Source organism: Festucalex cinctus, chromosome 14 (genome assembly GCF_051991245.1).
Source record: "Festucalex cinctus isolate MCC-2025b chromosome 14, RoL_Fcin_1.0, whole genome shotgun sequence".
Taxonomy (NCBI): Eukaryota; Metazoa; Chordata; class Actinopteri; order Syngnathiformes; family Syngnathidae; genus Festucalex; species Festucalex cinctus.
In genome coordinates, this window is record NC_135424.1 from 2,501,256 (window position 1) to 2,515,215 (window position 13,960).

At 39.0% G+C, this 13,960-nt stretch overlaps 1 protein-coding gene across 2 annotated transcripts in view; it reads right to left on the reverse strand.

The window, feature by feature from the left end:
• cog2 (component of oligomeric golgi complex 2) overlaps positions 1 to 10,902 on the reverse strand; it is a 38,042-nt gene extending 27,140 nt beyond the window's left edge. Inside the window, exons 1-2 of one of the 2 annotated variants that reach the window (XM_077495183.1) lie at positions 10,593 to 10,650; positions 3,480 to 3,563 (exon numbers count right to left, since the gene is read on the reverse strand). In XM_077495183.1, the coding sequence (XP_077351309.1) occupies positions 3,480 to 3,563; positions 10,593 to 10,635 (127 nt within the window). In that variant the 5' untranslated portion in view covers positions 10,636 to 10,650. Of the gene's footprint in view, positions 1 to 3,479; positions 3,564 to 10,592; positions 10,651 to 10,835 lie in introns of those variants that run through there. The other variant, XM_077495184.1, reaches the window with a different exon arrangement.
• Between the last annotated feature and the right edge of the window lie 3,058 nt (positions 10,903 to 13,960).

Here is a 13,960-nt window from a genome sequence, read left to right on the forward strand (position 1 = left end):
TGAAGAATAAATTGTACGTAGGTGTGACTGGTTAAGATGATAAATGGTCAAACTGTGCATAACCTTACAGTGGCTTCAACTGTTTATTTACTGTACAGTACTTTAATGTTGTAAATGTTTTTGGTGTAACTACTGCACAACTATGTGGTGTCAGTGTACATTAAAAAGTGATGGGGAAGACGTTAGTCATGACAGGTTTCTTCCTTAAGATAGATTAATCCTGCCAAATCACCTATAATGGCTGGCGGCAACAAAAAAAAAAAAAAAAAAAATCTTGGGCGTTCCTTTTTTCTTTCTTTCCTTTTTGTTCTTTTTAGAACGATATCATAAAAGATTAGTCATCCAGATGAATGAAAAGTGCGCCGGTGTTTTCATGAGACTTTCACAACTTTACAACCGTCGTCTCCACCATGTCTGGGCGCCGCCGCCCAATGCGGTGCACGAGCGCGCGAAGGTTAGCGCAAGGTTAGCATGGTCACTTTATAAACAGGAAAACAAAAAAACAAAACAGAAAGCATTAAAAAATGGTATAGAAAAAATGAATAAATAGAAGATAACGATTGAGTGTTTCAAAATAAAATGACAACACAAGTTACATAACAGGACAGTCATTTCATAGGAAGTGTGTATGAATGTTTTCATACAGAATTTAAAAAATATCTTACACTGCTAGCGACTCAGAATTATCGAAATATTCAACAAGAAATATCCAATTGTGTAATATTTTTACTCTACGTCATATGTAACAGGAAAAACATTTACAGAGTTGTTAAAAAGTTACTCCAGTCAAATATTTAAAATACATTACCAATAAAATACATATTTTTCATATTAGTTGCACAGTTATACTTAAATCATATTTTCCAAAGAATTGTGAATTATTTGCTGACTTTCTCAAACTTTTTAACATAAAAAATGTAGCTCTCCAAGTACTATTCCTTGCGATAGTCCGGTTACCTTAACACGAACAAATATGTATCACTCAACACATGTAGACAGAAAATATAGCAATACTCACAGGCGCATATTCTTTATCATCTGTGGAAAACAACCTGTATTACAGCTAACTTAGTTATTTCCAGTAGTTGTGAAACTCTTCTTCATTTGCAGGACATTCAACCCACAAGGAGCTACAATAAATGAATCATAATGCACCGTTTAATTCTTGAATTATGTCAATTCTATGTTTCTGTAAAGTATATTATGAACTCCTCTTTTGTTTTTCAAAACATACAAAACAAAATTTGTAGTGTTTTTTGTTTTTTTTTTTGTTGTTTTTTTTTTAAATAAAAGATTAATGACATTCCCATTCATTACAGTAAAACAGGCCGGTACTTGAATGATTTAATTTTAAAAAAAAATCTCCCCGAAAAAATGTAATGCGCATTGATGACTATTTTCTTAATGTTTATTTATTTATTTACAAATCATTGCAAAGCATTGCTGTGGGAAAAAAAAAGTAAATAAAAAAATTGAAAATACAAACAAGGTCGAAAATCTTTTCTTTTTTTCATGTGTTTTTTTTTTTCCAATCATGGTCGCAAGATGTGTGAAAGTCAAATATGAAGTGAGATATTGTTTGTCCTTTTTTTGTCCAAGAAAGCAGCCGATTGTTGACGACGTTCAATGATTAACCCCAATCGACGTCTGCGTGTTTGCCCTCCCTCTTGCGACATGGACGCACGTGGCCGCCGCGCCATTGTTTTGAAAATGCCTGACGCCACTTTTGACATGAAATATGACTTATGATAAGATTTTATTTTTTTTTTTAACTTCTGAGATAAGGCTCAATATTACCCGTGAAGAGACATGAAACTCTTTGGACTGCACATTTAGGCCATTATGACATCATGAAACCATATGAATATTTAATCACCTCCTCATATTATTACAAATACATATACAGTATACAACAAAATCATGACTAACTAATTTTGAAATCCGAAGCGAGGAATAATTTGTTGTTCAAGTTATTGTAATAACGGGTTTGGTAACAAGAAAATACATGAAATATGGCAACGATATTTCGTACATAAAACAATTTGAAATGTTGGCAGATATTTTATCAAGCAACATGGAAGTTGACATACTTGATTTGCTTTTGTGGGCCACATAAAAATGCCAATCAGATAATTCCACGTCATTCCTGTTACCCACATGTCTCGCCACAACCAATCAGATCGATTGGCTGTCTATATAAACTGGTCTGAGAAGTGTTTTTGTTGGATTATTACTTCTGTTCCTCTGTGCACCTCCACAGCCCAAGTTAGCTTAGCGTCTCGTGATTCTTGATACATTCTCGTTTCTCGTCCAGTCAAGTTTGTTCTACACCCACGTCCAACACAGCTGATTGATATTCAAGCTCATCAGAAAGTTCTACGGGTGTGTTGGGAGTAGGGAAACCTCAAAAACATGCAGGACTCTGTCCCTCGAGGACTGGACTTTGACACCTGTGGTGTAAATGATGACACCTTCATTAAACCTTTATTAATCATCCTCTCTACAAATAGTTACAAATATAACTCAATTTAGGTTTATTTTAACCCAAATACTGGGTCAACAAGGAGGCCACTTGAGTCAGTTTGACCAAAACAATTGGGTGAACCAACTTTTTATGTTGAAAAAAATAACCAAAGGTGCAGTATGTGGCATGCATGTATGCTGATGGCTGCCTGCCATACACGTTTTTCACATTTGTGCATGCGTTCATTGTAACCCAATAACTCAATATTCGCTTCATTTGACCCAACACAATCACTTGGGGTTGGTGAAGTAACACAACTCTTTCTTTGCGTTCACGGGTGGGACTTTGTGAGAGATGCAGAAAACATGCTGCTAACTTGTCCAATTTAGACAACTCAAATAATTTTCAAACACCAATTTTGGGCGGATGTCTGCGTTAAAATAAGAATAGCAACATGCGGGGAGGATGTGGTGCGTGCACGTGCACGTGCGTATCGCATGCAGATGGAGCGTCTTGTCTCCCACTCAGGTCGCATCCCCACAAGGGGAGCCGGGTCAGAAGCGTAGCCATTAGCCTATTAGCATGATGATGTTACAGGGGAATCGGGGGTGGAATGAATGAGCACCATACTTCCAATTGCATGCAGCTGCCAAAGGAAAAGTGTTGGGGGGGGTCATCACAAACCCTTGCATGTGTGTGTGTGTGAGTGCGCCATATGTGGAGCAAGTGTGTAGGTGTGAAGGGATCAGGCATCGGGGGGGTTCAGGCATGACATCGTCATATAATAGAATAATGTTTTATGTCATCGGAAGGAAGGGGCGGCTTTTGAGGGGGCTGAATATGTGCAAAGAAGCACACAAACGTGTTCATGGTGAAGCTCAAAAACAAAACAAAAAAGGCAAACAAGGTACTGGGAAGAATCCAAATAATCACTTGACAAAGTTCAAAAAAGAAACTTACAACAAAAGGAAAACACCACTTGATTAACATGACGGCACAAAAGACTGAAACAAACCTGGAGTAGGCGCGAGCTCCTGGAGGAAGCTGATTGGCTGTGACACGGGGAACCGGTCTGACGAGAACAGGTGGGAACAAAAACCTAACAAACACGACAAAACAGGAAACAAGACTAAATGTAATTGAAACAATGTTGACAAAAAAAAAACAGATCGTGATGTCATGAGGCAAAACTGTGCGCGAGTTGACATCTATGCCTACTAGTATACAGCTAGTGAAGCACTAGAAATTAACCAGTCTTATTCTATAATGTCACTAGCACTACTAGTAGCACACAGTTGTCAACTATTAAAGTTTTTCTTCACTAGTAACATGTAGATGACCTACTAGTGAAAACAAAGAGGATTCGAGTGCATGGACCTTTAAGCTAGTAAACTCGTAGAATGATTAGTACAAGGGACTACATCCAACTAGTACTAGTAGTGAAGTACTGGATGTTGAGAAGTTTTATTAAATCACTAGTAGTCCTGCACGCATTTGTCAACAACTGTACAGTTTTGTCTTACTAGTCACGTCAATCCTCTACTGAGTACAAAGAGCATAGTATTACTGTATGATATTTCTGCATAATAGACTACTAGTAGGACATATATGTGATACAAGTGGGAATATTACACATTTGTAGTGAGGCAAAATTGTGCATTAGTTGATAACTGCATGCTACTAGTAATGGTAACTAGTAGAATGTCATGCCTTCATTAGATGTGACATTATGAAATTCTATTGATGTTCAGACATTCTATTGTTAACAGCCATCACATCACTAGTAGTGCTAACAAGTCAAGTAGTAACATCTAGTTTTCCTACTAGTGTGCAGAAATGTCATACAGTAGCGGAATAACTGTTACTTGTAATGCACAGTCATTCTACTAGTGCGCTGGTTAAAAAAAAAAAAAAAAGTGTACTAGTGCATAGACCCTAAACTGGATATAAAGATTATGGAATTTCAAATATGTCCTAACTACTAGGACAACTGTAGCATACTAGTAGTACAACAAATGTTACTAGTGTTACTAGTGCTACAAGTAAACACATTCTAAAATTGTGAGATTTTTAAAATTTGACTATATAATGTGTAGTGCTTCACTAATAGTACTAGTAAGTAGTGTTGTTCCGATGCCGATACTGCATTAAAACAGTGGCATGTGACATTTTCACTGCATGCCGATCTAAGATATCCTATTGGCCCTTGAATGCTCTGAACCAATGGCAGGACAGCTTTTTCATGTTGAGGAAAAAAAACACGTAAGTATTGGTATGGTATCGGCCGATACTGCAAAGCTGGGTATCGGTATCGGGAGCCAAAAAACGGTATCGGAACAACACTACTAGTAAGTGCGCATATGTCAAAGACTGCAGCGTTTTGACTAACTAGCTAGTAACGTATGTAGCAGTAAGAATGCTCTGAACTAAGTGAGCAGATGAAGCTCGAGCACGGTGAATTTGACTAACTTCTCCGTCGACGCTTGCACTGCATGTGACGCACGTCGTCTGTGCCAAGAAGACAAATGAGGACGAGCAGGAAGACGATTTTACAGGCGAGCGGGACAAGAGCGCGCATGTCTGGCTGCGTGCGTGTGCGTTCATGCCGGCCGCCGCCACCGTCATTTTCTCCTCCAATCGGCGGGGAGTCGTCAGCAACATTCGAGCCGTCCCGGCAAGGCCTCGGGGTGCCGCGCGCGTTCATTCAGTCGGTCGCACGAGAGCAGGTGGGAAACGACATTGGTTGTGCTTTCCCAGCCAAAAGTCTGGAGTGGTGCTTACGTTGCAAGAGCAATGGCGAGCAAAAACACAAATCTACGTTTTGTGGGGGGTTTTTTTAAGTTGGTTTTCTCATGCCCATTTTTCCAAATTAAAAAAAAACAAAAAAAAACTCAACTTTACCCCACAAAAATATGCCCAATTTTATCGAATAATTTGGAGTTCAAAAGAATTTTATAGAAAGATGTCTACTCTCAACTCAGATTTTCTGTAAAAACATGCCTGAAAAGTCAAACAATCAGGATTTCAACAAAGATTCTCTGAAAAAAAAAAAAAAAATGTCTCAAAAATTAAACAATTTTGAGTTCAACCAAAATGATGGGTGGGGGGGAACTTGCTTCAAAAGTCAAACAATTAGTCGTTCAACCAAGATTTTCTGGATGAATTTGGTATTTAACAATGGGATTTTCTGCAGAAAAAAAACAAAGTCTCATCTACAACTTTCTATAAAATGTGCCCCAAAAGTCAAACAATTAAGACTTCGATAAAGATTTTCTGGAACAATGTGCCTCATTTTCTGGAAGAATTTGATTTGGACTTTTCAACAAAAAGATTTTCTTAAAAAAAAAAAAAAAAAAAAGAAGTCTCATCTAAAATTTTCTAAAAAAAAAAAAAAAAAAAAAAAAAGTGCCCCAAAGGTCAAACAAGCAAAAATACAAATCTCCGTTTTTGTTTATTTTTAGTTTTTTATTTTATTTTTTTATTTTGAGTTCAACCAAGAGTTAGTCGATGGGAGGAAAAAACTGGCTTCAAAAGTCAAACAATTAGTAGTTCAACCAAGATTTTGAATTTGGCATTCAACAAAGGGATTTTTTGTTTTTGTTTTTGTTTTGTTTTGGGGGTTTTTTTTTGGGGGGGGGGGGGGTCTCAGCTACGATTTTCTAAAAAATTTGCCCCAAAAATTAAGACTTCAACAAGATGTTCTGGAACAATTCCTCTCAAAATATTTTTCAGAAAAAAAAATTCAAACAATTTGGAGACCAACCAAGATTTACTGCAACCATTTGGCATCAAACAAAGGGATTTTCTGGACAAAAAAAAAAAAAAGTCTCATCTAAGATGTTCTATAAAATGTGCCTCAAAAGTCAAACAATTAGAACTTTGACAAAGACTTTCTGGAACAATTCGCCTCAAGATATTTTTCAGGAAAAAAGTCAAACAATTTGGAGTCCAACCAAGATTATCTGCAACAATTTGGCCTTTACCAAATTCATTGATTTTCTGAAAAAAATGTCTCATTTAAGATTTTCCTATGAAATGTGCCTCAAAAGTCAAACAATTATTTTGTGCCTCATAATAGTTTTCATGTGAGCTGGATCCTATCGCAGCTGACTTTGGACTGGAGGTGGGGTGCACCCTGGCCTAGTTGCCAGTCCATCACATTTTGTCATCAATGGGCAATTTGGAAGTGTTCAGTGTCAACGTTTCAGGCTTCATTTCACTTGATTTCCTTCCTCCTCCTCCAGCTGAGCAATAAATAAAGTCGGAGGCCACAGGCTTTGTTGTTTGCAGCCGTTTGGCTTGGCTGCGTGCGGCCGCTTGGGGAAGCTTGAAACAGCACAAATATTTGACTTTTTAAGAGGCCAGCCTACACGCACCCACACACACACGCCTTCGCACACGCCTACACGCAATTAAGCGTCTAATCCGCACCAATTGCATGTTTTGACCCGCGCTCGCAGGGAGTGGAGAGAACCGACACGACTCGGGCGTCTTCATTATCTGGCAGGCGACCAGATGCGCTTCAGGTTGATCGTAAAAAAAAAAAAGAAAGAAGAAGAAGCAAGACGCAGGTTGAACTCTTTGATAAGCGCCCTTGACATTCCTGCTGATGAAATACAGCAAGCGCTCGTCATTTCCAGGCCTCGCGATTCCCCCCCAAAATCTTTTTTTCCCAGCCGTGTCTCAGCGGTGAACGATTGCAAATAATTCCTGATAGCAATAATAAGATAAAAGAAAAAAAAAAAAAAAAAAAAAGTCCCGGCTGGAACACGACGATGCCTTCGAACCGCGCTGAATCAAATTATGGACGTCGGACGGTTTCGACACCGCCGTTGCCTCGCAGGGACCGTAAAATCCGGAATCTGGTTTGTCATCCAAAGCAAGCAAGAAGTACGAACCAAAGAAACACAACAATGACATGATTGTTCCTTTGTTATTGCAAGACCTAAAACTTGCTCCTGTGAGAGATGTCGCATTAAACTAATTGATTCCTTAAACGCGGCCATTACAATGACAAACAGCTCCAATGTAGAACGCCCTCAAGTCAAACAATTTGGCGTTTAACCAACTTTTTTGTTCTGGGAACATGCCTCAAAAGTCAAACAATCTCACATTATAGCAATAAAAAGTTAATATTTGATACTTTCATTATTTTTCCCTATGTACAATTAGTACCTTTAAAAACACATTTTGCAACTTGCTGTCGACTGAAAATGACATCACAAGGGCTGCAGGTAACCAATCACAACAGCTCACCTGTTTTCTAGGTTTGGTCATGTGACATTCACAAGCTGAGCTGTGATTGGTTACCCGAGCCCTTGTGATGTCATTTTCAGTCGACAGCAAGTTGCAAAATGTGTTTTTAAAGGTACTAATTGTACATAAAAAATAAAGAAAATATATTTATTATAGGCAAAATATTAATGTTTGACTGCCAAAAATGGCTAAATAAGTAAAGTATCCCTTTAAGAGGTCAACAGGGAAGAAATACATCTAAAAAAATTATATTAAAAAATTTAATTCACCGAAGATTTTATGGGAAAAATGCTGTTCAAAACTCCCCAAAAATTGAAGTTTAGCTAATATTTTTGTGAAAATTATTAGTAAGCCAATATTCTCTGGAAAATGAAGATAAGCAGTTAATGAATGAATGAATGAATGTTGCCTCAAAAGTCAAATAATTAAGAGGAAGATTTTTAGAAAATATTCCCAAAAAGTCAAATATTTTAATGTTCAGTCAAGATTTTCTGGAACAATTGACCGAATATATCAAACAATTTGGAATTCAACTGCGATTTTCTGCAAAAAAAAATAAAAAATGCCCATGTTATTGGATTTGAGAACTTCGTATACAACATGATGGCTTGTGTTTCATTATAACGAGTCCAAAAATGTGACCCGATACGCACGAGCCGTATGAATTACGAGGGCATTAGCGTTATCTTTTTTCCGATCTCGAGAACCATAAAAAGATATTTATTCACGACTGTTTGTCGAGGGCGGTGGTCCACGCAAACGTGTGGAAGTCAACAGCCAGCAATGGAATATTTGTACAATGTGACTCTTTCTATTATATGAATGAATAATACCATAGCAATGTCTCTTTTTTTTTCTTTTTTTTTCACACACGTCCTGATAAATAGTTTAGTAAAAAGGTGGCCCGGGGGTGACGTGTCTCGCTTTTGCGTCGCCATGGAAGTCATTGCGGCGTGTGTCATTCTTAATGCGCCTTAATGGGTTTGTCCTTTTGAACTGGGAGTTGGGAACCCACCCAACACTGTCAACAGGTGACTTGTCAAAATGAGCGGTTCACTTCAGTCCAACTTAACTAGATTCACTCTAGTAAAAAAAAAAAAAAAAGTGGGAAATGGAAGTGGTAATTCAATATAAAAGTTTGCAAATGATTCACTTTAAAGCCGATGCAGAAAGCAACCCAGGTTACATGACCACATGACATTTTCAAGTGGTCACTGGTTGCTAGGCAGAGTTAATAGGGGCCAGACATAATTGCTAAACCGTTTGAATGACAAAAATAGGAATTATTGGTCTCTATAATAAGCTACACAGTCCGCTGTCTGAATGTCTCATTTCCAAACATTTGAATAAAGCTTTGTATTGAAACTCACAGGTGAGTCTGATTTTTTTAACATTAGAATCAATTATCTACTATAGAACAAACTTATCATAATATCCATCAATAATCATGGCCAAAGATGGACATTACAAAATGAAAATGAACTTACAGTCGTTGCTTGCTGTAGGCGTAAAAAGCAGGATTGAAGAGAATATTAATTTTCAACAAAAACTAGCCTGTGCTGAAATACTTCCCGCGTTCCCGATGCCTTGGCTGAGCTGAAATATTACCTATTTTCATTTTTCTTCTTTCAAATATTTAGACAATCACACAAAATTGTGCACCACCATTTGTTGGTGAACTAGGGAATTACACCCAAAATACACAGAAGCAGGAGAAAATAGAGTTAGGATGTACCAAAAAAAAGAAAAATAAATAAATCTGGGAAATAGTGGAACCACAAACCCAAAACCGGTGATGGATTGGGGTTTACTGTCGTCGTAGCATAACAAAATGTAGTCAAATGTACACAATGCCATGATAAATATGATATTTCAAATTGAGAACAAGCAATTTGGAGGTTTGGGATTACAGAATTAGTTTTATAACAATGAAACTAATTGAAAAGAAAACTCATTGTTTTTACTGTTGCTATTTTTGGCTTGTAGCCACAAAAGACTGAATTCTTTTGATTATATTTTTCGTTCAGTCCTTTCCTTGTCTGGCTATTTTTACCAACGCTTCTTTCTGATTGGCTGTAGCGTTGTTTGGTCCGTTTCGTGGGCCACTTTCACTTCCTATTGTTACATTCTCTTTGTTACATCGTGTACTTATGCAACTACCGTCGCGACTTATTGTATTGTTCAGACGTTAATTACTTTCTGTTGAACTTTCCCAAGTTGTTTGGGAGTAATTATCCTCGGGACACTTTTAAAAGTCTCGTTTGTCAGGTTGATTAAAAAGGTCATGATGTGATTTAGTGTGTGACAAAATGCATGCTTGTTTCTTGTGTGCTTTTGTTAAATGGAACAACATTCATTCAAATTAGCAAGACAGTTTTGTTGATGGAATTTCACATCGTGTACTTAGTATTACGTCATGGCTAAAAAGCTAGAGGATCATTCACACTTTTAGCCAAAAAGTAAACGTCCCCCCAAAAAAGTGCACAACCGCAATCAGCTCAAACTCTTAATGCTAACAGCCATTTAAAAACGCAAAACTAAGAAATGGAAGACATGACTGAAACCTCTTTCTCTTATAATTGTAAGGCAAACGTTGAAGATTACTGTAAATTTGACACCTAAAACAAAAGAGAAGTGAACGTTGCGTTTTTGAACACTATAATGTTCAACAAAATCATATCATTTCATCTGCCAGATTGATGCTAACATACAGTGTATGATGTGAATGTGGGAGTAAACTCTTAATAAAGGCATTTCACAAAAAGCAAATAGTAAACAATATTTCCAATAAAGTGACTTCCAAGTGGTTTAATGCCACTAGAATTTGAAGTTTATTCTCACACTAAACAGAAAATAAAACAAAAAAACTCACGTCGTGTATTCAAAGCATTCAAAGTAACCCAATGTCGATTCATGAACGGCCCGCTAGCTTCATGCTAACATAGAATGGAAAATGCCACTGACGTGCTAACGGTTAGCATTGATAGTTGTAGTTTTAGAACCCTGTAAGGCAGCGACACATTTACATGGCTAATATAACAACAATCAGAGGCATATATGTTTATATCATATGAAAAAAATGAATAAAATTACGGAATTTTACTAAGTCACTTACACTAGTAGACAGTAGAAGACGACGTCATCTATTCTTCTTCATTTGTGTCTGCGTGACGCGGGCGCTCTATACTGCCTCCCAGTGGCCAGGGTGCGCACAGTAATATGAGTTTGGATTGCAAATCACATATTTAATTATGTACTATTTTAACACCCACGTATAGACACGCACGCATAATATGATGTCATGGGAGCCTTGAATATGTTAATAAATCATAACAACTAAATTGTTTTGACAATGGTAATCTTCCAATGGTTTTACCCCGCTTGCGCTATTTGAGCCAAAAGTTGGCGCACTCTTGGAAGTTTGAAAAGTAAGTCATTACTGAATATTTTTTTTACTTTCGACTACTCACAATGTTCAGTGGCATCAGAACTATCCATGCATGCATAGATTTTATTTATTTATTTTTGTATGCCCTCTATGGACAATTATCTCAATATTGTGCTATGAGCAAAAACTATGATGTATAACGTATTTAAAAAAAAATCCAAATTGGAATATTTCTCATGATGTCATTAGAGCCTTAATATGTTAATAAATCATAACAACATTTTTACAATGACAATTTTCAATGTTTTTAAAGGCAAAAAAAAAAAAAAAAAAAGACCTTAAAATGTAATTTTGAAGGTGTACTAAAGTCACCTGAGAAAACATCTCACATTGAACTCTTTACTTTTAGGATGTGGGATCATTCCAAAACTCTGATAACAACATGTTCTATTCTGAGAATATCGGGCAGGGTTGACTTGGATGTGTGTGTGTGTCTATCCGGGCTCCCCGTGGTCCATCTATTGGTCTTCTGGGTGGGTGGTCTGTTCCAAGAGAGGAGCACTGGAAATATTACACCTACCTACGCACACGCACGCACACAAGCAAGCAAACTGGGAATCACACCAACGCAGCACAGCGGCGGGCGGGGCAGGCGGGAGCCGTCTTCCAGATGTGTGACGTTCATTTGCTCCGTGCACAAACATGAACCGGGAGCTCCCACTCACTCATCACGACTTTCGGTGGTGTGTTATTCGTGCATGCGTGCGTGTGCTTGTGGATGGACCACAAAGACAAACACAACGTTTGTTACAAAACAGCGGTGGAAAATACAAATACTTCGTTCTTGTACTTAAGAAAAAATGTCCAGTATCTGTATTTTACTTATAGCATTTTTTCCCCCTTACAACTGTACGAATTTAATGATTTATTTATTTATTATTATTTTTTTTTTATCAAATTCTATTTTATATTTTTAATCTGTTACAGATTGTAAAACAGCCATCTGTAATGATATATAGATAGATAGATAGATAGATAGATAGATAGATAGATAGATAGATAGATAGACGGACGGACGGACGGATGTACGAACGGACGGGCGGATGGATGGATGTTTCTTTGGATGGATGGATGGATGGATGGATGGATGGATGGATTGGGTTGGATGGGTGGGTTGGATGGATGGATGGATGGGTTGGATGGATGGATGGATGGATGGATGGATGGATGGATTGGATGGATGGATGGATTGGGTTGGATGGGTGGGTTGGATGGATGGATGGATGAGGGATGGATGGATGGATGGACGGACTAACGGACGGACGGACGGACGGACGAACGGACGGGCGGATGGATGGATGTGTCTTTGGATGGATGGATGGATGGATGGATGGACAGATGGACTAACGGACGGACGGACGTACGAACGGACGGGCGGATGGATGGATGTTTCTTTGGATGGGTGGGTGGATGGATGGATGGATGGATGGACGGACGGATTAACGGACGGACGGACGAACGGACGGGCGGATGGATGGATGTTTCTTTGGATGGATGGATGGATGGATGGATGGATGGATGGATTGGATGGATTGGATGGATGGATGGATGGATGGATTGGATGGATGGATGGATGGATGGATGGATGGATGGATGGATGGATGGATGGATGGATGGACGGACGGACTAACGGACGGACGGACGGACGAACGGACGGGTGGATGGATGGATGTTTCTTTGGATGGATGGATGGATGGATGGATGGATGGATGGATGGATGGATGGATGGATGGATTGATGGATTGGATGGATGGATGGATGGATGGATTGATGGGTGGGTTGGATGGATGGATGGATGGATGGATGGATGGATGGATGGACGGACGGACTAACGGACGGACGGACGTACGAACGGACGGGCGGATGGATGGATGTTTCTTTGGATGGATGGATGGATTGGGTTGGATGGGTGGGTTGGATGGATGGGTGGATGGATGGATGGACGGACGGACTAACGGACGGACGGACGGACGGGCGGATGGATGGATGTTTCTTTGGATGGATGGATGGATGGATGGATGGATGGATGGATGGATGGACAGATAGATATTTCTAATATAGATATAGATTAAAATTACAACTCGACGATGTCAATGCTAGTTTCGTTTAGCATGTCTATGGCATTTTGTATTGTGCTAGCATTAAGCTAACACTTTTGTGAGACAAAGGTCATGTTTTGAAACATGACCTTTGTACAGATCTGTACTGTCTGTACTAAATTTGTAACCGTGAGTCCAACCAGTACTTCTCCTTTTATCATTTTTTTTTTTTCTACTTTTATTTAAGGCCAGCATGAGCGTCCACCTGCGAGGCTCCTCCACACTGGCAGGTGACGGTGAAGGTGAGAGGATGTGGGAAAAGCGTCCACTCTGACCCGAGTGCATCACCCCAGGAGGAGGAGGAGGAGGAGGAGGAGGAAGGGGGCTCATGAAAGACAAAGATGGAGCGAATGAGGAGGTGGAGAAAAAATGAAATCAGAAGAGCGGAGGAGGAAAAAGACGGAAGAGGTTGATTGGCTCCCCCTCGAGATCCTTTTGTTTAGATTGTTCCTCGCTTCATCTCTTTCGCTCTCGTTTTCTTTTCTCTTTTTTTTGGGGAACATCTGAGGTACATTACAGCAGCGAGCCCTGAGTCACATCGACGATTTAAACCAAGAACATATGCGCTGTATGCGGCGGGATTTCCCCCCGCGCGGTTCCCAGAGTGCTGCAGGACTTTTATTTTCTTGTCCATTGTCTCATGCTGTGATATAAAAGGCTTATTGTTTGCAGAGCGGCCAGGGTGCTTGCTGC